Raw genomic sequence first — 25,681 nt, forward strand, 5'->3', positions numbered from 1 at the left:
CATAGCAGAACTTTATCAGGCTTGGAAAAGAAGTTCTGTGAGATATAGCCCAACTCATTGGGATGTTCAGCCAGGACTCCTATTTCTCTTGTTTAGTTTTTCAAAAGAACCTTTGTAATACATGAAACGAATCAAAAAATGGGCCCCAGGACATATATGGCTCATCATCATTTTGATATTTGAAGCAAAGTAATCATAATAGCAAACTGGTTTTTAATAGTTTCAAAATTAACATCATTTATTTATCAAATTTACATCTCTTGTGCACATAGATAAATATTTTCCTATCATGCTGTTTGAAGGGCAAACCTCAGTGTATTTAAGCTCTTAGAGGTTATTATACAAAGTTTCTTTGTATATGAGTGACAGAATTAAATAATAATAAAGCTAAATTCTCTCATTCTAAGTTACTGTCTTTTGAAAAAAACGACAATAATCCAATTCTGACTCTTTCTGATTGTGAAAATTCAGTTATCTCATTTCTCAAGTAAGGTGGATGGACTTGTTGAATGAAGGCCTTTTCTGTTGTATTTGGGCAGGGTAGGATGCAGTGTTCACAAGGTCTGTGAGATCTAGAGAACATCCAGGTCATGGAGAGAGGGGAGGGTCCAGACAGCATGTGGACCATGTATTTGAACTCTCAGGGGGTGCAGGGTGCTCATTACCTCTCTTTACTTATATTTAATGGTTCAGATAATACTTATCATCATTTCCTGGGCAACAGAAGAGTGTTTTACCAGTGTGCCACCTCAGGGGAAGATCTCAGTTTATAATAATTTATAGTAGTAGGTACTGTAGTACCTTCAGTCTCATCTAAATATGGGTCCTTTGCTATCAGCACACCTCTTCCGCTCTACCACACACAATCTTAGATGTCTTGGTCCTCGCCCTTTGATAAGGAGACATGTGAAAAAAGGATGGTCGGGCTTCCCTGGTGGCGCAGTCTCATCAAAACCTCCAGTATGGACAGTTCTTCAGAGGACTTTTTCTTTCCCAAAATGCAACCTGAAATATATAAAAATTGCTGAGTTTTGCCACATACCATTGTCTACTCTTTATTACTTGCTTCCCTTCCTGAGATTTAGGTTCTTTCTTCCTCTGGTTGGTCTGGGTCTAGTGGATCCAACATGGCCCTGGGGGCCTAAACATCTGTATGCAACTCTCCTGGGGGTTTGCACCCTGACATTTGAGGCAGTGTGTGGCTGTCCCCCAGCCTCTACCACTCCTCAGTCTTCTGTATCTCATCTGCTCCTGATTTATTTTCTTCACTGCTCTCAGGGAAATCACCCTTCATACCAGTATTCAAAATTCCCTGGGACTCCTTTTCTTCACTCACTTCACCTCACTTTTGTGACCTGTCTGAATCTACTTTCCCACCTTTGGTCCTCCAGGTTGGCATGTATTGTTGGAAAAAAATTGGCCTGGTATACAGAGTTATAAAACTGAGAACCTGTGGCGTCAGACCTTTGTGAGCCTTTCCGTGGATTGGCAGTCAAGCTATTTCTCACTTGGTTTGCTTTCATACTCTCCACAGCAGCTGGTTGAAAAGGTTACTGTGCATTTTAAGCTGTATGTTACATAACTCTAGTCCTCCAGCACAGAATAGGTAAGCAATACAAAATTTATTGAATCCATGAATTAATGAATTATTGACTGAAAAGATGAATCTTTCATGGGGGAAACAAGGATTGGAATATAAAAAAATTATATATATATATGGACCTCGAGTTCTGTTGGGCATCTAGATCCTCATGGTAAATATTCCTTTCTGATTAATTTTAAAAATATTCCAAAAAATAAGGAATCCACCTAACCTCTAAATATGTTCATGAAGAATAACATAACAGAATAACAGAATAACAAATAAATCATGGCATACCATCCTAACATTTTGGTAAGCAGAGTCTCAACTTCAGTATTAAGTTGGTCTCACTGATAAAGCAAGATTAATCATGAAGTTATCAGTATCTATTTCACAAAATGGGATGGGGAAATATCACAGTATAATTTGATGAAATTCAAATGAAAACGAGGCTTGGAGCTCGTTATTCATACCAGTTAACAAATACATGAGATAGAGGGTATCTAAGTACAATTGTCTACCAGAAATCTTATCAGCTATAACTTATTGTTTCAGCAAGTTTGAAGTACTTGTAATCACTTGGCTTAAGATGATTACTGAATAAAAAAACGAATTGTTACACAGCTGACTCGGAGGGATTTCAAATAGGGTAAGTTTACACTATAATTTGAGACAAGCTAGAATTTATTTTTTGGAGGTGATTGTGAAAATAGTAAAGGACCTTTGGAGTTAGTGGCTGGCATTTTATGTCAGTGGAATTCAAAATAATATAAAAGGAAAACGAGGCACATGTAACCACATTTATTCACAAAATAACTCTATCCTTGGAAATGTGAACGATAGTAGGCTGCTTTGTGGAGATTCTGTCCAGCTTACCAAGGCCTCTCTGAATGCTCCCCCTCCCTCACGCCTCCCGTCAGCTCCTTTGTACATCACCCCAATCCTTGGCCACTGTTTATGGAGTCAGATGAGTACCTCTGCCTGCCCTGTGCGGAGCAAAGCAGCAGAGGCGTCTAGGATGGTCCAAGGGGAGCAGGAACGCAACAGCACTTTCTTCAGTGCAGTTGCATCCTTGCTCTTGCATGTGGCCCCTGAATTCGTACAGTAAATTCTCCTTTTCTGCTTAAATCTAGTATATAGTCCATGCTGCTGAGGCTGTGGTGAGATGTCATACATAGTTGGTAGTATTGTAAATTGTTACGTTTTCTGGAAAATATTTGGCAATACGTATTAAGAATATTAAAAACATTCATATCTGTATATGCACTTGTACCACTTCTAGGAGTGTATCATGAGGGATTTATCAGATTCATGCACTTGAATATTCATGTACAGTGCAATTTATGATACTGAAAAATCAGAAAAAAGCTAAATGTTCCAATTTGAATATTAGCTAACTGTATCATGATGTGTCTGTATTTTGTAATGTTATACAATTATTAAAATGTTTAGAAAAACATTTAATGGAGTAGCAAACTACTGTGCTATGACATTAAGTGAAAAATGTGTATACAAAATACTACATACTTTATGACTCCAGTATCATGATTTATACACGTACATGTGTATAATTAATAAGAGAAAAGTAGAACATTGCACCTAAATGTTAAAAATGGTAATTTTTGAGCAGGAGAACTAAATATGACATTTTTTTAACTGCTTTCCTATATTTCTTACAATAATCATGTATGTGAATAGAAAAATCCTATTATTAAAAAATTCTGTATAAAATAATATATTATTTTAGTGTTAAAAGGAATGAGTTTTTTCTTTGTTGCATGAAAAACTTTGGAAAATTCAACATGGTGTATTTACTCCGTGTTGTGCAGTGGAATAAAGTGTGTTCTTTATCTTTTCATGGCAGGATATAAAATCTAAAACCAACAGTGTTAAACTATCAGTTGTATCAAAATTTAAATAGAAATATGTTTGTACTTATTCACAGTTGTTTTAAAAATAAATCAGCATCTATTTTAAGTAATGAAGATTAAATACATTACAGTAACATTATTTTAATGTGAATATAACTTTGCCAGATTTTAATAAAATAACAACAGTTTAGAGATATACATATATAGGTAGAATATATACTTTTTAAAATAGTAAGGCATATTTTATGATATATAATCTTTTTACTACAAAATACATATGCTTCTCAGATACGAAATAAAACTAATATGACTAGGAAGACACTACTACCTGGGACCAGAATAACACCTTTACAAGTAGTTTAATTTTTTTTTTTTTTTTTTTTTTGCGGTACGCGGGCCTCTCACTGTTGTGGACTCTCCTGTTGCGGAGCACAGGCTCCAGACACGCAGGCTCAGCGGCCATGGCTCACGGGCCCAGCCACTCCACGGCATGTGGGATCTTCCCGGACCGGGGCACGAACCCGTGTCCCCTGCATCAGCAGGCAGACTCTCAACCACTGCGCCACCAGGGAAGCCCCATAAGTAGTTTAATTTTTATACATGACTTTAGTAACATCATTATACAAATAAGCCATTTAGCAGGCATGTTTTGGCAGTGTGAATCTATAAGACACTGGTTGAATTTCACATAAACTTCTGCAACCTGACAACTACTGCTTAGCAAGTCTTTGTATAAAGTGTGCAGTAGCAGGTACAAGTGGGCCCCAGTTGCTAATAGGTAAATAGGCACAAAAGCTTTGCTGCCCTTTGGAAGTTGGGCAGAGCAATCTTGAGCTCTGATCTCCTGTTGCTCCTCTCAAGTTTTAACATATTCTAAGTACCTTTATGTGGAAATCAAAAATAACGGAACAAGAGCAGACTGGAGAGATGGCATTTCTACCAGTAAAATTTTCCAAATCAACACACTCATCCAGTTTCCGACATCATTCTTTGAGTGGACATCGTCTATCTGATGCAAAATGTGGCTTTGCTTTGTTTAGTTGCAAAGGGAGAGGGAAGTTTTGTTCAGCTTTTGTTTAGAAAAGTCAGTTCAGTACACATAATCGACTTTCTTCTTTAATTCTGAGAAGTAGCTCATGCTCATTTGGTAGTGAAGTGTTGTAGAGGAATGTTTCTCTTGCTCCTTCTTCAACAAGATGACTTCACAGACAGGTTTCAAGTGTGTCACTCAACCTCAATACACGGGACAGGCTTCTTGGTAGATGAGCTTCCATTTTCTGAGGGGCGGTAGGAAAGTGTGCTCATTTTTGTGGACAGGGTTGAGTGGGATTTGGCCTTTGGGGGAATGTATTTCAGAAGCTGGAGAAAATGTTTTTTAAATTTTTTCCCCAGAAAGCCATAAAAGAGAGGATTCAGGCAATTGTTAAAATAAGCTAAGCAAATAGTGATGGGCATGGCGGTGTCGACAATATCTGAAATTTTACAGTCATGTATGATGCCCAACTGAATCAATACATCCAGAAAAGTGAATATTTGGTGGGGAACCCAGGAAAAGAAAAAGAAAAGCACAATTGCCATAATTATCTTGAAAATATCATCTTTTCTTGGTTTGTTCTTCTGAATTTCATAAGCCTTCTTTAGGGTCTTCCAAATAAGAGTATAACTTGTAAGAATGATCAGAAAAGGAAACAAGAAACCCAGTATATTCTTGGTTAGGCCCAGTCCTACCGGGAGGGTTGAATTTTGGGATTCGTAATGGAAAGCACAAACCGTGATATTGATATTCTCGATGAAAAATACATTGCGGTGGATTATAGTTGGCAAACTGGCCAAGCCAGCCAGCAGCCAAATAATGATGCAGGTGACTTTGGCCACAAGCATTGTGCGCCGAAGGCGGGACTTCATTGGGTGCACGATAGCCAGGTAGCGATCAATGCTTAGACATGTGAGTAGAAACACACTGGCATAGAGGTTGAAGCTGACGCTGGCTGAAGCGATCTTACATAGGTAATTGCCAAAGGGCCAGTGGTATTCCATAGCAGTGTAGACAGCCCATAGTGGCAAAGTCAGTAAAAAACATAAGTCAGCCAGTGCTAAATTCAAAAGAAAAACACTGGCCACAGTCTTCAGTTTCATGTAAAAGTAAATGACAATCACCACCAAGCTGTTTCCAAATATTCCCACCACAAAGATAATACTATATAAAGTGGGGATCATGACAAATATGTAATTGTGCCTTCCAGCTTTGGGACAGTCCTCTTGGATTCTTTTAATACCATATTCGGTGGAAGAGTTGAGGATCATTTTGATCTCCTGGGTTAGCTGGTCTCAGACAGTATGCCAAATGCACCTAGAAAAAATACAAATGAAAAGGTAAAAAATTTTTAACTTCCAGTTGTAAATGAATAGTTTTATTTCTCAATCATTAATACAGTAACTCAACTTTAGTTTTTAGGAAAAAAATTAGATCATATTTTCTGGAGAAAAGCTGTGAACTGATAAAACCTAAGATTGCACATTTAAATTAAGTTTTGGAACATATTGCTTTTCTAGGAAATGATAAAGATCCTTCAGACAAGTAGACGTGGGGTCCTATGTGAATACTTATCTAGGTCCTTTGCCTTTTTTCTAGGAGTAAATCCTAGCTTCCAAATTGATTAGAAAAACATAATCTAAATTTCAGAAAATGCTACTGAATTAAATTAGTTATTCAGAAAGACTTGAGTTTTTCCTGAGGCTAATTAATTTGTCTTTAACCTCAGAAATGTGACACATCCATATCTTATTCTTTGAACCATTTCTTTCATATCACAATCTTAGGTAAAAAAATTATTAGCATCCTCCCTTAAGTGGTCTGAATAGCTGCCTCTAGGTTCTGAGGAATTGATTTAAGAGGGGATAAAAGGGAGGGCTCAAGGCTTTGGGGAACAGCATTCTTTCTATGGTTTTCCAGGTCACTACAGGCAGTTACCACTTATTCTTTAACTTCCACCCCAGTCTAGCAAAAGGGCCTGAATCTCCTAACTTTTGTGCCCACAGTCCATTTCTGGAGTTAACTCTGAGGTTAACCGGTTGTCTAACAAGGATGTCAAATAAATAGATTAGGTCAGGATTATCAATAAAACATGTATTTTGGGGGGGCTCAAGATAGCAGCAGTTCTTTAGGATTTTAGGAAGAATCAGACGCTCAGGAATGAGCTCCATAGAGACTTTTGCAAATATTTGCTCCAATATTTTACATAATCAACAATCAAGCCATTCATTTATGTGATTTCGAAAAGCATCATATTCTGCCCTAGACAAGAGTCTAACAAAAAACCCTTGGAAGGGAAGCTGGAGATGCTGTGAGGATAACATGGCAGGGTGTGGCACAGGCAGGCTGTGAAGTGAAGGCCAGCCCTAGGCACAGGCGAGGCTGGCCAGGCAGGGTAGTGGTGTTGGGTAAAGACCCTATTGCTCCACCAGGAGTGGGTCCCTAGATGAGCATGGGCGTGCTTTCCACTTGTAGCAGATGATCCTGGGTAAGGAGAGGAGCAGGAATAAGACATTAATAGTCTGCCCAGGATAGCTGCACCTGGCATCCAGGAGAGCTGGATGAACTCGCGCACTTAAGGTGGTGTCCATCTTGGTGCAAAGTGGTGCTATGAAAAGGATGAGTCTCAAGTAGCCAGATTTTAAGAGGTAACACTGGGAAAGAGAGGTTCTTAAGCGGCCTCTTTGCCTCCCCCAAGGAGGCAGTTATTCTCCCTACCCAAGTTTTTGGCTCTATGCCCTCGTCTTGTACTCAAGACTATATAATCTAAATCCCTTTCTTCTCTTTCCATTCATGGGGGCATCAGCATCCGCCAACAGGCAGATGTCACATCATCTGTGGAGCCTTCCTGACTTGTCTGGGCAACTGGCTGTTCCATTTCTTGTGCTGCTCTGGCACTCTCGATGTAGGTTGTGACCTATGTATTACAACGGTGTGTTGACATATCTGTCTTCTCCACTGGTTTGTCCGTGGCTTGAGGGTAAGGCCTGTTCGAAGCATCTTGTTCATTAGTATAGGCCCTGACACCTTCCTGGAAGCAGATGATAAATGTCTGGTAAATAAGAGAGCAAGTGGACAAATTGAATGAGTGAATATTATATAACTTAAAGCTACAAGTAGAGAGTATTGAGACTAATTTCTAGGGGCTAATGAAATCAATTTACATTCTGACAGAAAATCTGACAGAAAATACTCAGTGTCAACCTGGGCTTCACCTTGGATAACAAGCCAAAACCCAAACCCAAATCTAATCCCGAACCAAACCAAACCATACTGACAAAAAAATAAAAAACCTTGGCACTTTTAGAAATCTGTAGTTTACAAAACAGAAGAAGATAAAAATAAGGAATTACTTAGTAGAAACTAGGGCTAGGCTCTCAGGAAGGTTTGACCTACTTCTTCCTTACCCAGAAGGATTTCTCTACACTTTCCTGATTTTTTCAGTTTTTAAAAAAGTCGTAATTACTGAAATCATGCCAATTTAAAAGTATAAATTCATTTAGGTAAACAAATACTCTATTAAAAATTAAATGCTTCTTAAAAAGCCTATGAGCTAGCAGTCATTTATACCTTAAAGTGGATTAATTTACTTATTTGCTCTCCTTCTAACATCTAGTTGTGATAAGTTGGATTTTGCCTAGGAAAAAATTGGAAATGTCAAGGTTAAAGAATCTCAAAGATTAAAAGTAGCCTGGGTTGAACTGAAAATAGGGCAGAGTTAAATATTTGTTTCAGTTTGGGCATAAGGGCACTAAATGTTAGGAAGGAATAAACCGGATTCATTAGGATTCCTTGGGTGCCCTGAGCTTGTGTGCACAAGAGTAGGGAGGAAACTCTCTTTCCTCTCTTGACCTCACTTTGAGGGCACACAACTCTTGCTGGTCCCATTTTTTGTCTAGAGGGGGTAGAACTTTATTGACTAGGCTGGAACTATAACCATCATTTATAAAAGAATTTCAGTGGAAAAATTTGCATTTGAAAGGACCAATTTATAAACATGGTTTTGGACTCCAGTTCCTTCACATTCTGAGGTCAGCCTTTTCTTAAGTTTCCATCGATCCATATTGACTAATATTTAAAATGTAAAAGGTTGCTCTGAACACCTAGGGAAACATCCCTGGAAGTTTGAATGAGGTATATATTATTTTAATGAGTATATTATTTGAGAAACTCTGGGCATAGCGTTGAATATACTAACTGGAAGGACATTTTATATAAATGTTTCTATAAGTAATGACCAAAACTTTCTATCTAGTAAGGCGTCGGGGAGAGGAATTTCAGGGAATGAAAATAGCAGGAGCAAGTACAAGAAAGCAGAAATGCAAATAGTGTGTTCAGCAGGCAGTCATCCATTCGTTCCATATTCACTAAACACCTACTATGTGCTGGGGTCAGGGATGCAAAGTGAATAAAGTCACAGTCCTTCTCCTGCTTTGGATGATTTGAGTCTAGCTGGGGGAACAGGAGCCTTAAAGCCAAAATTATCTCCACTGTGTTGAATACTATACCATACCAGAGGCATGTGGAATGTTCTGTATTTTTCACTGACCCAGCTTGATGGTGGGAATGTCCAGGAGTTATCAGGCACATTTCCCAGAGATGGCACTTGGACTTTGGAGGATGTATGGGAAACAGAGTGGATAGAAGTTAAAGGCAACCACCTGGCCAGCTAAGGTGGAATAGAGATTTCGTTATTGCTTGAACTTTTCCCTCCTTATAAATGTCTGAAGCTTCATCTATGGGAAACTGCTCTTGTAAATTTACAGATATTGTACAACCTTCCAGGCAGGGTGTGGGGTCTGAATGTGTACTGGATGGGAGGGTGACACAGGCCATGCTGGTAGGTAAGAAATATTGTTCTCTCAGTCTGCACTGTTGCCACTCATAGGCTTCCCTAGAGAAACCTGGTTCTTGAGAAAGAGAGAAAATGGAACGCTTATGATTGGAGTCACCTTAGATTGATGATAAACAAGTGGTAAAGAGTAGGGTGTTTTTCTCTTTGAAGCTTGAAAGTATGCTATTTTGGTGAGCAGCTGAAGGAGAGAGAGATGTGATCTCCTAGGACACCAAATTTTGAGTCCCAGAAAGCAGCTACTTTTCTGTTTCATCCTGCTTCTTCTTCCAGTAGGGTTATAAGCAGGTAGGATACTGATTAGAAACACAGGAGGATCCACCTCTCTCTATTTCTGGGTCTCACTGTAGCTTTTACTCAGGCTCTGTGGTTTACATGAATTCCACAACATCATTTCCTCTTGAGGTAAACAAGATGGAATTTGGAGTCAAAATGCTTGTAATGGAATCTTCCTTTACCACTTACAAATGTGTGTGGCTCTGGATAAGTCACCCAATTTTTCTCTGAACATAAGCCTCAGTTTCCTCATCTGTAAGAAATGGGAGCAATGATTCTTACTGCACTTAATTATTGTAGTAATTAAATGCAATAACTTGAAAGTACTGGGCCTATCTTTCAAATAGTAAGTGTTTAATAAATGTGTTTTATTTGAATCTTTACTATTATTTTTTTGAATGCAAGGCAAGTGCTGACTCAGCCATGGATCAAAAAAGCATGAGAGATTTAAAAAAAAGTTTATCATTGGTAAGCTTTTGCCATTAAAAGGCTAAAAATACCAAGCTGTTTTTCTTTCAGAGTATGAGTAAAAAATAATCTTAAGCAGATGAATAAATATGCCATGAGTCAGGTGGGAACTTTCAGTCTGCTACAAACACAAGGTTGGTTCACGGTGGCCACACCACATTTATCTACTGCTTGCTTTAGTAGGAGTTACCTTTCATTCCGTGACAGCTTCCCTGGTTCTTAAAAACGAACCTAGGAAAGAAGATTTTCTTTTTTCTTTCTTTTTTAATTCTAAGAATATTTCCCCAAGACTTTTGATTAGAATAGTAATACCTCCTTAAGCTTTTAGGCAAGCCAAAACCAATCTAATTAAATTGTTCATTACAAGCTCCTTTTTTAATGAGTTTGCAATCTGAAGAAAAAAAAATACCCCGAAGTTTCCTATGATAATAAAGAGAGAACTAAACAACCAAATAATTATATTTTAGGATAATCTATCAAAGTATCTTTCTTTTTTAAAAAATTCTCTTTAATTTTATTATCTCCTTTTATTTATTTTTAAAAATATTTATTTATTTGGTTGCACTGGGTCTTAGTTGCAGCAGGCGGGCTCCTTAGTTGTGCTCTGGGGCTCCTTAGTTGTGGCATGTGAACTCTCAGTTGCGGCATGCACGTGGGATCTAGTTCCCTGCCCAGGGATCGAACCCAGGCCCCCTGCATTGGGAGCATGGAGTCTTAACCACTGTGCCCCAAAATATCTTTCTTAAATATCAAAAAGAGTAGGCCAGTGTTTGTTATTTGCCTGTAGTGCTGGACAGCTCAATACACCATCCTGTTCAAAAGGCATTCTCTTTATTGCTCCTATCTTATAATTCAGACATTAGAAAGCAACTGTTTCTGCTCCTGTGTGTTCTTCCCCTAGTAATGAATGAGGCATTCTACAGGGAACAACTGTTAGTATCCATTTGTGAATTCACTGAATCATAGAAGTTGGCATTCAAATTTTTAGGGTTTCTACTTGTTTCTTTTTCAAATCCACTTGTTCTTATTTCTTAACCTTCTGTTCTTATTTTATGGGGTCTATTTCTACCCTTATCTCCTTAACCATTCTGAACATCTGTGTGTGAAAAGCCCCTATCCAATTGCTTTACTATTTGTAGTTCTTCAGGTATAAATTCTATTTGTTTCATCTATAGACGCTGTTACTTGGCATTTGCCTTCATTTTAGGTTTCATAATCTTTGCGAGTTAATCTCTAGTAGGCATTAACTTCTTTAGTAGGCCTGAGTGGATGGCAGTGGTGGTAAAATTTCTGCTTGGGCGTACAACACTCACTTGATCTGGAAAAGTTTTAATGCCAATTCTCAGCCTAGTTTCCAACCCCTTACTTTGCAGATACTGCAGATTAGGCCCTCTACCCATTCTCAAATTTTTGCCCGTCTACAGAAGTTATTTTAGTCTTTGGTCACAATGGGAAGTAATTTTCCAGTCCTGGCTTTAACCAGGAAACCCAGTGTCCGTGGCCTTCAGTACATGAGCTTAATGGCCTTTACTTCCATTCTGGTAAAGTCATTAGAACTCTATCTCAGCTGTGTATCTGGTGTTGGTTCTTCTCTGGCCCCTGTGGTCTCAATTCTTATATGGAGCTGTAATGGGATATTTTATGTATTTAGAGAAAAAAGGTAATATCCATGATTGCTTAATCCATTATCTTCATCTTGACTGGAAGTTGCCCTACACATTATTTGGTGATAATGGTTAAGTTTCTTGGATCCAATAAGCTTTGAAGTATAGTCTTGTCCCTCTTCTTGCGCTCCCTGCCCCATCCTGACCTTTGATGAAGCATCCAGGCCTTTCTGGGTGACACTTTCCTCCAGGCCCATAATGCTGGCAGCCATGACGAAGGGAGCATGGCAAAGAGCCTGCATCATAAGGCAGGTGACCAGAATTACTCTCAAGTCAGATCCACAGGAGAATGCAGTGCTTTTGGTCAGCAATTCCCGCCTAACTTCTCGACGTTAAGTACTTTTCTTGGAGATGATTTTGTTTGCCTCTGCAATTCCCAGATTAATCTTTCTCTTAACACAAAAGATATTTTATTAAAATTATTAATGCCATACTAATTACATACTTAAGATTCAATCTCTTCAAACTTAATGAATGCAAGTGTGGTATGTCTACGTGGTAAGTAGTGGTGTCTGGCCCTCTTCCTAAGTCAATGTCATCCACCGTGGCCTGCCCTCACAAGAAATGAAAACAGCGCAAGCTACTTTTTTATTTCTGCTCATACCATATGTAACCAACTGTAGTGACGGTGGTTAAATATTCTGTCATCCTCAACCAGTCCTCCCCTTTGCTTTGTCCAAAACAGCCCAAGAACCTAAAGAACTCAGCTTTAAGAAAGGAAATTCAGAAATTCCTTCCAAGTCAGGGTGTAAATTTCAAGGAAAGTAAAATATTAATCCTAAATTTTTGCTTCTTGGAAATTATTCAGTACTTTAATATCTAATAATATAACACTAAACTACAATTAAATTTCTCTCCACTCGAGAAGCTCCAATTTATCATAGATTATAGTTTAAACAAGTCAGTTGTGATGAATATCCCAAGCTCGCCAAACAACTCTCTTCATTCCTATGCTATTTCCTCCCACTCATGGCTATCCTAAACTCTTGGCTATTTCTGTAGTATGATTTTTTTTTAAATTTCAGAAAGGAAAGATAGGGATGAAAGATATGTGATTAAGTCTAACCAGGTGCTTAATAATCTTCCTTTGATGCACTGGTGTTAGTAGAAAATATTCTTTTTATGTTAAATATAGAAGGCAATGGGAGGTTCTTCAGTGAGTTTAGAAAGAGTAGTGTTCCAGAGACTAGGAGAAAAGGAAAATAACATCTAACTTGGAAGAAAGCTTGTACATACATGAACCCCTGTCCTTTACTACTTCCAACTTCCTCAAATTTATGGACTCATAGAATCTCCCTGAGGGAATCATAACCACATTTCGAAAGATCAGTATCTTGGCCATCAAGGTGGAGGAAACCTCATTTTTTTTTTTTTTTTTTTTTTTTTGCGGTACGCGGGCCTCTCACTGTTGTGGCCTCTACCGTTGCGGAGCACAGGCTCCGGATGCGCAGGATCAGCGGACATGGCTCACAGGCCTAGCCGCTCCGCGGCATGTGGGATCTTCCCGGACGGGGGCACGAACCCGTGTCCCCTGCATCGGCAGGCGGACTCTCAACCACTGCGCCACCAGGGAAGCCCCCTCATTTTAAATATATGGCTTTCGGAGACTGTTTACAAGCTTTTCTTTTTCTAAAGATGAAAAACGCAGCTCCTAGGTGGGCAGCTCAGTCGTCAACAGCTGCTTTATCCAACTTGTGAACAAAAGCCCAGATTTCATCTGTGAAGCCACTCCACATTTGCCTCTTTGAGACTTTAAATCGGAAGCAGACACTGCTTATTTCTTTTCAAATTCCACTTTAAGGGGTATGAGGAAAGTTATTGGGAAGGAAAGGATGCACTAATTAATTTATACCCTTAAGAAATGATGATAATAGTATAGAATTCTGTATTACGAGTTTTATGTTAGAGGTTATGGCATATAACCATAGATGGTATATGATATGGCAATTCATTTCAGATTAAAGTTTTTACTGTTATGCAAATCAGATAACCATAAATTTTAAATGAAGCTAGAAGGATTAAATATTCAGTATATTGTACATGTTTCCCCAAATTACCCAGTGTCCTAATTGAAGCAGAAATATTCTTTGGATGATAGTCTACAAATTGGTCCTGCACAATGTGTAAGGAGACTTGGGTTCTAATTTTGGCTTTCCCACTCACTAGCAAGGTGACCTTGAACCAGTCACTTAGCTTCTCTAGGTTTCTGTATCGTCGGGGAGCTGGTACATGCTTCAGAAAATCTCCTGAAACACTGAAATTTCATAATCTCTCTTCTGAATAGGTATACATCTTTTGTATACAATCTACAAAAGATATATATTAGGTAGGTATACAAAAGGTATACAATAATGGCTCGACAAGTAGAAATTACCCAATAAATCATTAAATCAGCCAGCTATTTGTTTGTCTATTGATACAGATATTATTAGTATCACAATGAGTTAATAACATTCTGTAATTAAATATAAAAACTCTTTTTTATTTAAAATGAAATGAAAAGAATTTTACCTTTTACTGAAGATGAATAAAGAAACTCTACTTAAGCTCATTATGTTATAGTGACAGTGCGTTCCCCCCCCACCCCATTTTTTAGATTAACTATTAACCCAAAGAAATGTTTCCCCAGCAGAGCATTTGGATAGCTGGTTGTGACTCCAGGTTGATGAGGTCAAGATTATAGGTTTGGACGCCATCTAGACTAGCTGTTTTCACTCCATTTATGGTCAAAGACTGTGAGCCTCTCAGACATCCCTTGTGTTATTCACTGGCAATTCCAGGTGAAAGGGTAAAGACAGATTGATTCATGGCTGCAAGTCAACATTAAAAGTATGCCCTGCAGTTAGGGAGTCAAGATTATATCATCCCATGAAAAAGGTGGCACAATATGTTATTGTTAAAATAACTTATTCAAAATGAACCTATTCTCAGATTCTCTGTGGGGAAAATACAACTTTTTAAAGTTTAGCATATACTCAGAGTGGTTCAGTTGCCCAGATAAAACATAGAGGTGAGGGCAGAGGAACCTCACAGTAATATACTATTTAGAATAATACTTCAAAGTATTATATTGTCAGTGTTTTGATGAGCTAAATGGACTTTTGTGCCAAGAAAATGAATTCTGTAAGGGTTATGTCCATTTCATTTTTATCACAGAGTTACATTTTTTTTCAAATACAGTTTTGTATACTACTTTTAATTTTACTTTTTACATTAAAATGTCATAAAAATGGAGAGATATTAGAATGGTTTGACAGAGAAAGCACTGGAATAGAGTCCTGTCCAATGGCTTGTTTTGTCACTAAAATCATACATAGGTAACTTAATCTCTTACTTTGTTAGCCCTTAAATATTACAAAGTATTTGGAATGGGAATACCAATACCTGTTCTCACCTCTATTTCACAGATGGTTAAAGTTAAAAAGTGAGGTCTTTGGAAGGTATGGAGACACTCTGAAAATATAAGCTTTCTATAATGCAAGGATAAATGAAATGAACTTCATGAAAGAAAACTCAGAACTTCAAAAGATTAATGGAATTTTTTCATTCAGAAATTCAGCAGAAATATTTTTGATTATTGTAATCTAATGCTTTTACTTCAAGAATTATAACAAGGTACTTGATTAATGCTGAAAGGTAAAATGATAAGATATTGTATAGCTTCTACATTTACATTGTAGCAGCAAATGTTTGTGTACAACGTGGGACCCTCAGGCTAAATCTGATTGACAGATATATTTTCTTTGGCCCCCAAAGTGCTTGTAGCTTTTGGGATTTGAATACTCTGTGGTTCACTAATCCCCACCATTCTCTCTTTTCTGATTCTTTAGGTCAGTGCTGTTCAAAAGAAATACAATGTGAGCCACATATGTAATTAAACATTTTCTAGTAGCCACATTAAAAAATAAAAAGGAACAGGTGACATTAATTTTGGTAATATATTTTATTTAACCCAATATACCCAAAATATTGTCATTTCAACATGTAATCAATATAACAATTATTGAGATAGTTTACTTTTTTTTTTTTGTACCAAGTCTTCAAAAGCCAGAGTATAGTTTGTTTCCAGCACATCTTAGTTGAAACTAGCCACACTTGAAGTGCTCAGTCACCACTTGGGGCAGGCCACTGAACTGGACAGCACAGCACATGTGCTTCCCTCATGTAAGTCACCTACCTAGCCCTTCTAGCAATGGTCCTGAAAATGTGGTCCCTGGAACAGCGGCGTCACCATCACCTGGTAATCCCTTGGGAATGCAAATCTTAGGCCTCACCGCAGACCTACTGAATTAGAAACCCTGTGAGTGAGGTCCCACAAAATTTTAATGAGCCCTCCAGGTGATTCTGATGCATGCTAACATTTAAAAACCACTGCCCTACTGGCATCTTCATTTGTGACCCTTGCTTACGTGCTCTGTGCCTGTCATGACTCATAGGCAAAACCAAATACAACAAACGACAAAAGTGCCATCAGCTGAAATGTTTTCATTTGGCCCCTTTGAGGCATTAAAACCTGAAGAAATAGGACAAATTCCTAAATGCAGCTTGAGAATTACACATTGAACTCTGTATTTCAGGATTGGAGTAGCTAAGGGGAGCCGAACAGGAGTCATCTAGTCAAATAACCCTTGCACCTACTCCTAGATGTCTGGAATTTCTTTAACTGGGGTGGAGTGGACGATACCCACATCTATACCCCCATTAGAACCAAGATCTACCTGCAGGAGAAGACATGCTGACTCAGGTGAGAGCCAGAGTTAAGGCCGTGGAAGAGCGTGATGCTGGGAACCAAAGACCTGCATCAAGTACACGATTTACCTCTTATGAGCTATGAAGTTTTTAGCTTTTCACCAAACCTATGACTCATCTTATTCATCTGGAAAATAACGATAATGAAGTTCATGATAATGATGAAGTGAAAAAATATCTGTCCAGTCTGGCTCACAATACCATTGTGAACATCAAATGAGATCATGTATGTGGAGATGCTATGAGATCCTGTAGCTTTAAGACTTTTGTTAGTGTTATTAAAATCCACTGTGGTATAAATGACCAATTTTTCCCTTGCAAGCAAATATGGATAAGAAGGATTGGAAAACTGCATGTAATTCTGGAAGGAGAAGAAGCTAAAGGACCAGAAAGGGGTGGAAAGGCTCAGAGAGGGGCTTGAAGGCACTGCTAATGAGCTTCTTGACCAGTTTTTCCAGCTCTAATCATGTTCTTGAATACCTATATAATTTTAAAATATAAATTACAGTGATACTACACCACTGATTTTAATAAAAAAAAGTTTAGACCATTCTATCTCCCATTATTTACCTCTCCATTCATTTCTATGTGGGGCTACTTGTGTTCTCTAATTAATCACCCTGTGATAAGAGGCACGGATGCTGGGCCAATAAAAGGTAAATAACACTTTGCCAACTGAAAAAATACGATGAGATACCGGTGACTGCTGCTTCCTGTGAAAACTTCATTAGCAATAAATGAGTTACCAGATGTCACCTATCAGATTTGAAATTAAAATATATTCCCAGTATTTGTGTGCAGTCTGAGCAGGACAAAAAAATGAACTGTTTCCAAGAGAGCTGCATAAGATAATGCACCTCTTTGCCTTCGATTGTTTGTTTCTCCTCTAAACGTAGAATAAATGCATCCCTTGGTTTGTACAGGGGAAATATAGCATTTCTGCATACAAGGTTATGCAGTGAAGTGGCACATTACTCATACAGCAGCAGCCCTTTAAGGACAAGGTGAATGTTTTCAAACATTCTGTACCACACCAAGACCACCATCTCCTCTTGTTTTTAACTTTGCCATAGCAATTTCTGTCTTTTGTCACCTTCACTTTCAGCAAGCAATTTCTGCTTTTATTACCGACAATAAAACTGTTCAACTCAGCAACTGTCAGCGTTGACTCCATTTTTCCCCCGTTAGTGCTTCCTTTTTTTCATGAGATATGAAACCTCTCCTCTTGTTCTTCTGGCTGGCTAAGCCGACTGCGTTCTGGTCCTCAAAGTCACAAGCCTCTGATCAGAAAGCAACTGTGGTTAAGGAGGAAATCCCACAGTAGGATATCGGACAGCACACTTTCACTTGAGCCAGCAGAAATTTCAAATGATAAGCCAGTGTGGTAGAAATATCTAACACTCTCTAGTTTTTATAAACAAGTTTTTTGGCAGAAGAAGGCCCATGTTCCTTTGCAATTTCAAAATCTCCACGGTTTTTTGGTTCCAACTAAAGACCACAACTGTTCAAAACTGTTTATTTCTTTTCCTCCCTAGTTTATTTTTGTTCTTATCTCCTGTGAGATAGGTGAAACATAAATCAAATTAAGAGGGTGAACTTAATCACCCTCACTCCCAAGAAATATTTACACAGAATTTCTTTACACAAAGAAATTCCCCAAAGCACTTAAAAGCTTATTTCTGGGTCATTTACTACTCATCAGATGCTGGGGATGCAGGATCTACTGCCCTTTGACCTTCGCATAAAGGAAGCCAGAACATCTTTGAAATAATTAGCTACGTCAGTGGGGAAAATGTCAATTTAAACTTTTTAGCTGCATAACTTTAGCACAAAGTTACACACAAGTGTTCAAATAAACTTATTGTTTTATACTCTTCTGTGCTTCAGCTGGTATCTGATTCACATTGGGGACTTATAATAATAGTGGCTTAATATTAACAATAGGAACATTTATGATTAATTGAATGCTTACTATATGCCAAGTATTGTGCTAATTGCTTTCATCTCTGAAAGAGCCCTGTTATGAACTGAGTTGTGTCCCCCCAACCCCAAATTCATACATTGAAGCCTGAATCCTCAATGTGACTATATTTGGAGATAGGGCCTTTAAAGAGGTAATTAAGGTTAAATGAGGTCACAGGGTTGGGGCCCTAATCCAGTAAGACTGGTGTCCTTATTAAAGGGAGACACACCAGGAATGTGCTTGCACAGAGGAAAAAAACATGTGAAGACAGTGAGAAGGTGGCTGTCTTCGAGTGAAAAAGAAAGGTCTCACCAGACACTAAACCTGCTGGCAACTTGATCTTGAACTTCTAGCCTCCAGAACTGGGAGAAAATAAATTTCTATTGTTATTTTGTTATGGCAGTCCTAGCAAACTAATACAAGACCTATGAGGGAAGGCACCATTATTCCCACTCTTCAGATGAGGAAACTGAGGCTTAGAGAGCAGGTCCTTACATTTCTGACATTCTAAAGTTTTGAGGTTCAGTTCTTTTTTTTTTTTTTTTTTTTGTAAGGTCATCTCTATATACTCTGGTTAAGTGCTTCTCTATCAGGTAATTTTGCCCTCCAGGGACATTTTGCAATGTCTGGAGACATTTTTGGTTCTGATAACGGGGAAAGGGAGGAGGGAGTGTTACTAGCATCTAGTGGGTAGAGACCAAAGATACTGCTAATCATCTTACAAGGCACAGGATAGACCCCTGCAGCAAAGAATTATCTAGTCTAAGATGTCAGTGGTACTGATGTTGAGAAATCTTTCTGGTCTGGACTTTGTTTTTTCCCCTTTCAATTCTTGATGACCTGTAGTTCTTATCTTTCATGGAATAAGTTAACTATACAGTCTGTTTTATTGGTGGTATTATATTCATATCTTCCCGGGGAAACTATAGATCCCTCAAAAGATAAAATTCTGTCAGGTAGCCTTTAAATGTTCAAGGTCATGCTGAATACTTGGTAGGGGCTCTAAAATTATGAGTTGACTAAATATCTGTTGTGTCAGATCATTCTAGAAATTATCCTCTCTAAATATTTTCCAGAATTCTAGGATTCTGTACAAGAACAATGGAAGAGAGAATTTGAGCTTAGATTCATTATAAGGGCTTCTAAGGATTTGATGGCTCTTATAGTAACTCCAAGGTTGCCTCTGGAGGAAGGCAGCCACCAGGTCCGGAAGTCAAACCCTGCCCTCTGGTGGCGTCACTGCCATAGGCAACTGCTGTGTCAACCTGAGTCATTAGTGTCTAAACTGACTGTACAATATTTGAATGTAAATTCATCTTTGCATTCACATTAGGCTTTTTTCCTCTGGCTTTTTTTCTCTACACATTGAATGTAGCCTGTCATCAAGGCTCTAATGAGAATTAAACCAAGTAGAGAAAAGTAAGAGAGGGATAAGCATACCTAGTTAGAGAGGGATAAACATACCTAGTTACAAATGATAATCTCTCCCAGTTTGTCAACCAAAGAGTTTCAGTTACTTAGTTTGAGTCTCTGTTACTTGTCTCTTCTGCCCAACTGCTTTACTGATCCATAAGGGCAATGAGTAGTTGTTTTTGTAGCCGAAGAACATTTCTGAAAAAAAAAAAAAGGGTTTCTAAAGGACCAATATTAATAGAGTTCTATGACCAAAATTTTAATTGTTTATTGGTTCCTGTGGTATTTTTCCCTACAAATTTCTTACTGACTAGTTCTAGAAGAAAAGCACCATTGTGTTTGAAATACCAGCTAAATCTGAGGAGATTATACTTCCCCGAAACCATTGAGGACTCTGTTCTCTCACTAGGAAAACACTGCTGTACTTCTTATCACAGAATGCAGCCTTTTCTGTATACTGATGCCAAACGGGTAACATTTTAGTGGGACATTTGAAGTTGTGATATGCAACTCCATGGGAGACAAACAAGGTCATTCAGAAGGTCTTTTCATTGAGAACATCAGAGCTTTCAGAAGACTCAGGCAGCCTTTCCTGGATAATTGGGATAAAACTGAAATAAAGAAAAAGCCCATAAGGTTCAAAAATAAGCAGTCAGATGGAAGCACTCAGAATTAGGAAGTTAAAAGATATGGTAAATGCTGATTCTGAATCTTAATATATAAAACCAATAGTGGTAAGTAAAAAAGCAACATAATTTAAGACGTTGAAGAGTAGAAATCAGTTGATTGCAGGGTTTAACGGAGGGGAAAAAAAAGACTGAGAACAAACAGTAGTCTGGAACTGGGGGGTGGAGGACTTGGTGGCTTTTTCTTTGCCATTCTAGAAATTGAGGTCTTAGGCAAATCATTAAACCTTCATTGGACCTTGCTCTGACCAATGGGAATGAGATGATAAAGCCTTTACCTCGCCCTTGTAAGAATGTTGTAAGATTCTATGTTTAAAATAATTTCCTCAAAAGATAATTTATTATACTCATTCAGTGTGAACAGACTATATACCATAAAACAAGTTTAATATATGGCTGAAGTGGAAAGCTAATCTATATATCAAGAGGTATATATTCAGTACTTAGAATTTTAAAAGGGAACATTAATTTAATTAACGTTAGCAGAGTCTGGTGGCTGGCAGGCATCATGGGAAACAAACCGTAAGCTTTGCAGTCACAAAGGTAAGATCCTGGCTCAACCTCTGACTAATCTTGTAACTGGCTAATTTACTCATCCTCATTGAGCCTTAGTGTCCTCATCTTTTAAAACAGGATAAAAACTTGCTGTTAACATGAGGGTTAAATACAACATGGGGGAAAAAAGATTGCCATATATTAAACACTCAATAAGTATCTATTTTTACTATCATTTTAAATATTCTCAATATATATTCATATGTCCCCACCAAATACTAAGTGAATTACCCCATAAACTTATATATATGTATAAGTTGTCACATTACTACACATGGCTAAGAAACAGATTGGCATGATGTTAGAGCTCTGTCAATACAATACAGTATGGTGATACAATTTGTTGTTAATCCCATAAAGCAATGTAAAGGATCCAGGAAGGACCCATTTTTAAAAGAAGTGAAGGTATGAACACCTAAAGTGTAGATGATTTTAAGAGTACTTTAAGCTGGAGGGGGGAAAATACCATACTATAGACCTTTGGTTGATGAAGCATACTTAAACTAATTAAATGGCAAAAATTTCCTTCAAAGCGTAGGATTGAGAAAAAAAAATATCTTTGCCAAGAGCCCCCCTAGTATTCATATATCTCTTCCTTGAATTATCTGACTTAACATGTGGTAATTGTTGTTTTTTAATATGACTTCATGAGATTCACTTTCTAATAATTATAAAACACTGTATTATTTCTGGTAATAACATTTTTTTTTTTTTGCGGTATGCGGGCCTCTCACTGTTGTGGCCTCTCCCGTTGTGGAGCACAGGCTCCGGACGCGCAGGCTCAGCGGCCATGGCTCACGGGTCCAGCCGCTCCGCGGCATGTGGGATCTTCCCGGACCGGGGCACGAACCCGTGTCCCCTGCATCGGCAGGTGGACTCCCAACCACTGCGCCACCAGGGAAGCCCCTGGTAATAACATTTTTGATATTACTTTATTACTATATAAAATAATGGAAAAACAAATTAGGCTAAATATTTTTGTACTCAGAATAGAGCAGGCAGATTTGTGCAGTTCATTAGAACTTTGTGAGAATAACATAGTATGCTAATAATTTTGGACATGAAGAGGTTCTGATACAGAGAAAATATGTCTAGGAATCAGTCTGTTTCAGTAGGCATTGTTATATGCATGCCAACGATCCGCTTAAAAGCCATTCTCTAGATAAATAACATGCTTCATGTTACATCAACAAATTAAGATGTTCTCTTTACAGAAAAAGTCATTCTGTAACTATGGACTTTCGATTTAGGTTTGAGTGTAGTTTTGTCTCAGTGTAGATCAGGAAGTCACAGAAATTTCTGCTATAGAAGGAAATTTAGGGGTCATATTTATTGCTTTTCTTCTTGAGAGAAATACAGGAATATATATGTACGCCCTTAGAGACACCAGGGGAGGCAGAGACAAGATGGTGGACAGGAAGGACTTGAGCCCACCTCTTCTCACGAAAACACCAAGATCACCACAAACTGCTGAACAACCATTGACAAAAAAGACTGGAACCTACCAAAAAAGATATGCTACATCCAAAGACAAAGAAGAAGCCACAACGAGACTGTAGGAGGGGCACATTCGCGATACAATCAAATTCCATACCCGCCGGGTGGGTGACCTACAAACTATATGTATGCCCTTTGTCCCTGTAAACATACACAATTACTATATTCTAAATGGGGTCTTGGTTGTCAGGCTACCCAAGCAAAGTCTGTTTTAACCTAGAATGTAGTTGAAATATTATTCTCTATAGTCTTTTGCTTTTATTGAGACAACCTGAGTCAGAGATTCATAACATTTTACTGCTGGAATGGGCCCTAGAAATTACATGCTTCAGGGTTCACATATTTAAATACTAATAGGGGCTGGGAGCAACAGAGATGGGTGAAGTGGGTATGGTGGTGGACCATGGTGGTGGACACTTCCCCTTTCTCAGAGGAGATGGGGATGGGGATTCTTAATTGTGCCAGTCGTGCAGGGGAAGATACAGGCTGCTTTTTTAAGATGAGCTGGAAATTTCAAATTTTACATGGAGTATCCTATTTTGAAATATTTTCAACTAAAGCAAATGAGAAAAAATCAACACTGCGTGGAAGTAAACAGAACTCTTTTGCAGACCAGATTTGGTCCAAGGGCTGCCAATTTACAACTCAGGATCCAGGCCTAATTTTACAATTAAGAAAACAGACTTCGGGCTTCCCTGGTGGCACAGTGGTTGAGAGTCCACCTGCCAATGCAGGGGACATGGGTCTGTGCCCCGGTTCGAGCTGCTGGGCCCGTGAGCCATGGCCGCTGAGCCTGCGTGTCCGGAGCCTGTGCTCTGCAACGGGGGAGGCCACAACAATGAGAGGCCCGCGTATCGCAAAAAAAAAAAAAAAAATAGAAAACAGACTTCAAGCCCCAGCAAGATGCTGCAAACCCCCATTCCAGTGTTTTTATAATACACTAAATACTTGAAGTGTGCTGTTGTTAGACATCCCCCATTCCATTTCCACATTCAACAATAATCCATGACCAAGGAGTAGCAGGTAGTGGGAAAACAAAGAGATATGATGGGATGAGGTATTACCCGCCCCTGCTCTCATGAGACTAGCCTGGTGCAGAGTCTGAGAACTGTCTCAGAATGGCAGCTGGTACTGCACCTCCCCGCTTCTTTGATCTTGCCAGCAACTTACCTTTCCTTTTCCCTTTTTATATTTTGGTAAAGATACTGTTATGTTTTCTAGAGCTGTTGTTGCATTTCACTAAAGTGATGTCTCCATGCGGGTGAATACAGCACACAATCTGTGATATTTGGTTCTTGCACATTATTTTAACATCTATTCAAAAGGTATCATCTAGTGCCCAAAAGACGATCAGTAGTGAAAGGGCCTGATGCCATTTCATAGAGCCACAGTGACCACATGGCCCTGGTTATATAACTGGTGATGAGGTGAGATTTTAAAATATTTTCAGTAAGTGCTGAAAAATACTTATTCTTGAAAGCTTCGTTGTCAAGTAAAGTGTTTCTAAAGTGAACTGTGGTGCTCCAAGCATGAAATTATCTACATATTTTTGTTGCAAGGCTACGTTTGTGTTTTTGATACTTTTTTTCTAAATTCATTCACTGCAGGTTTAGGAACACACACACACAAAATACATAGAGAGAATATATCTGCTGTTAAGTGGGTACATTGACTGAGGGAATCACACAGGATTAATACTGGATGCATATGGAGCATGTCTGATGAACAGTAATATTTGGCTAGCATATACATTTCTTGGAATTCTAGCCCTAATAAAACTTCCTAGACAAGTAAATTTTTTTTTTAGCTTGGTTGGAAAAATAGTTTAATTGTCATGAGCATATTTGAATTCTGTAAAAGGACAACATGTACATTTTGGTTAATTGCCTCATTGGCTGGAAGAACACAGTTCATGGTTTTATACATAGTGCCTTGGATGGGAAGGGTGGAGAGCTTCAAAAGTATCAATACTAACTTGCATTTTAATTGTATTTTGGGTGAAGAGAACAAATTTCATGCTGTTTCAAACTATAGAGTTTTCATGTGAGATGGAAAATCGAGATGGAACATGGTGGTCTGACGATGTAAACTTTCTTATAATTCGGAAGGTGCCACGTTGAGGACTGCTAGTAGCTACTCTACTGAGGAGTCCATGCCAGAGAGGAGTGTCAGTCCATGGACAGTGATGCCATCTGCTCCACGAGCCAGAGAAGGGCCTCGGGGGTGGGGGAGTCAGAGTGGGTTGGGAAAGGGCCCCTGTGGAGCGCCTTCGGGAAGTCTGTTGTCTTCAGCTGCTGAATCCCTCTTGAAAGGAAGTGTTCATCTGGGAATTTCAGTATTAAGCAAGTAGTAAGTATGAGGCCACTGGGATCAAACTCATGATCCAGGGAAGAATATGGTGGGGGCAGTGGAAGGAACATGGTCATAGTGTCTGAAGTCTTGGTTTGAGTTTTCAGCTCCAGAAATTCTATTTCAGACATTTGAATATTGTCCATGTCTCTTCAATATGTTCAGACTTTCCCCTAGCTTCTTGAACATATGGAATTCTATCATCTGTGTCATTGCTAGGTCTGTTTCTATTAATTGATTTTTTTTCTTTTTATGGATTTTATTTTCCTGCTTCTTTGCATGCCTGGTAATTTTTGAATGGATGCTAAGCACTGTGAACTTCACCTTGTTGGATATTGGATGTTTTTGTATTCCCATATAAATTCTCCAGCTTTGTTCTGGGAAGCAGTTACATTACTTGCAAACAGTTGGATTCCTTCAGATCTGGCTTTTAAGCTTTGTTAGGTGGGACCAGAGAAGCATTTAGTCTAATTTTTTCCTATTCTTGAGGCAAAACCCTTGTGAATATGCTACCTGATGTCCCATGAATTATGAGTTTTACCCCTCAGGCTCGTGGGAACAACAACTATTTTCTGGCTCTGGATAATCTCTGTGGAGTGTGCCCTCTAATCCTTCTGGGTGATTACTCACTCACATGCACTGAAACACAGGGAGGACCTTTCAGATTTCCACGCTCTTTCTTTGTAAAGCTCTCTAGCGTCTGGTACTCTGCTCTGTGATCTC

The 25,681-nt window shown here is 38.6% G+C and overlaps 1 protein-coding gene across 3 annotated transcripts in view; it reads right to left on the reverse strand.

Annotated features, from left to right (window-relative positions):
• Nucleotides 1-4,039: 4,039 nt before the first annotated feature.
• AGTR1 (angiotensin II receptor type 1) overlaps nucleotides 4,040-25,681 on the reverse strand; it is a 44,603-nt gene continuing 22,961 nt past the window's right edge. The window contains exons 3-5 of one of the 3 annotated variants that reach the window (XM_060149143.1): nucleotides 19,923-20,069; nucleotides 11,893-12,136; nucleotides 4,040-5,803 (exon numbers count right to left, since the gene is read on the reverse strand). In XM_060149143.1, coding sequence (XP_060005126.1) covers nucleotides 4,678-5,757 — 1,080 coding nt within the window. In that variant the 5' untranslated portion in view covers nucleotides 5,758-5,803; nucleotides 11,893-12,136; nucleotides 19,923-20,069 and the 3' untranslated portion in view covers nucleotides 4,040-4,677. The remainder of the gene's footprint in view (nucleotides 5,804-11,892; nucleotides 12,137-19,922; nucleotides 20,070-25,681) is intronic. The other 2 variants (XM_060149142.1, XM_060149144.1) reach the window with 2 other exon arrangements.

Source organism: Lagenorhynchus albirostris, chromosome 5 (genome assembly GCF_949774975.1).
Source record: "Lagenorhynchus albirostris chromosome 5, mLagAlb1.1, whole genome shotgun sequence".
In the NCBI taxonomy this organism is placed as follows: domain Eukaryota; kingdom Metazoa; phylum Chordata; class Mammalia; order Artiodactyla; family Delphinidae; genus Lagenorhynchus; species Lagenorhynchus albirostris.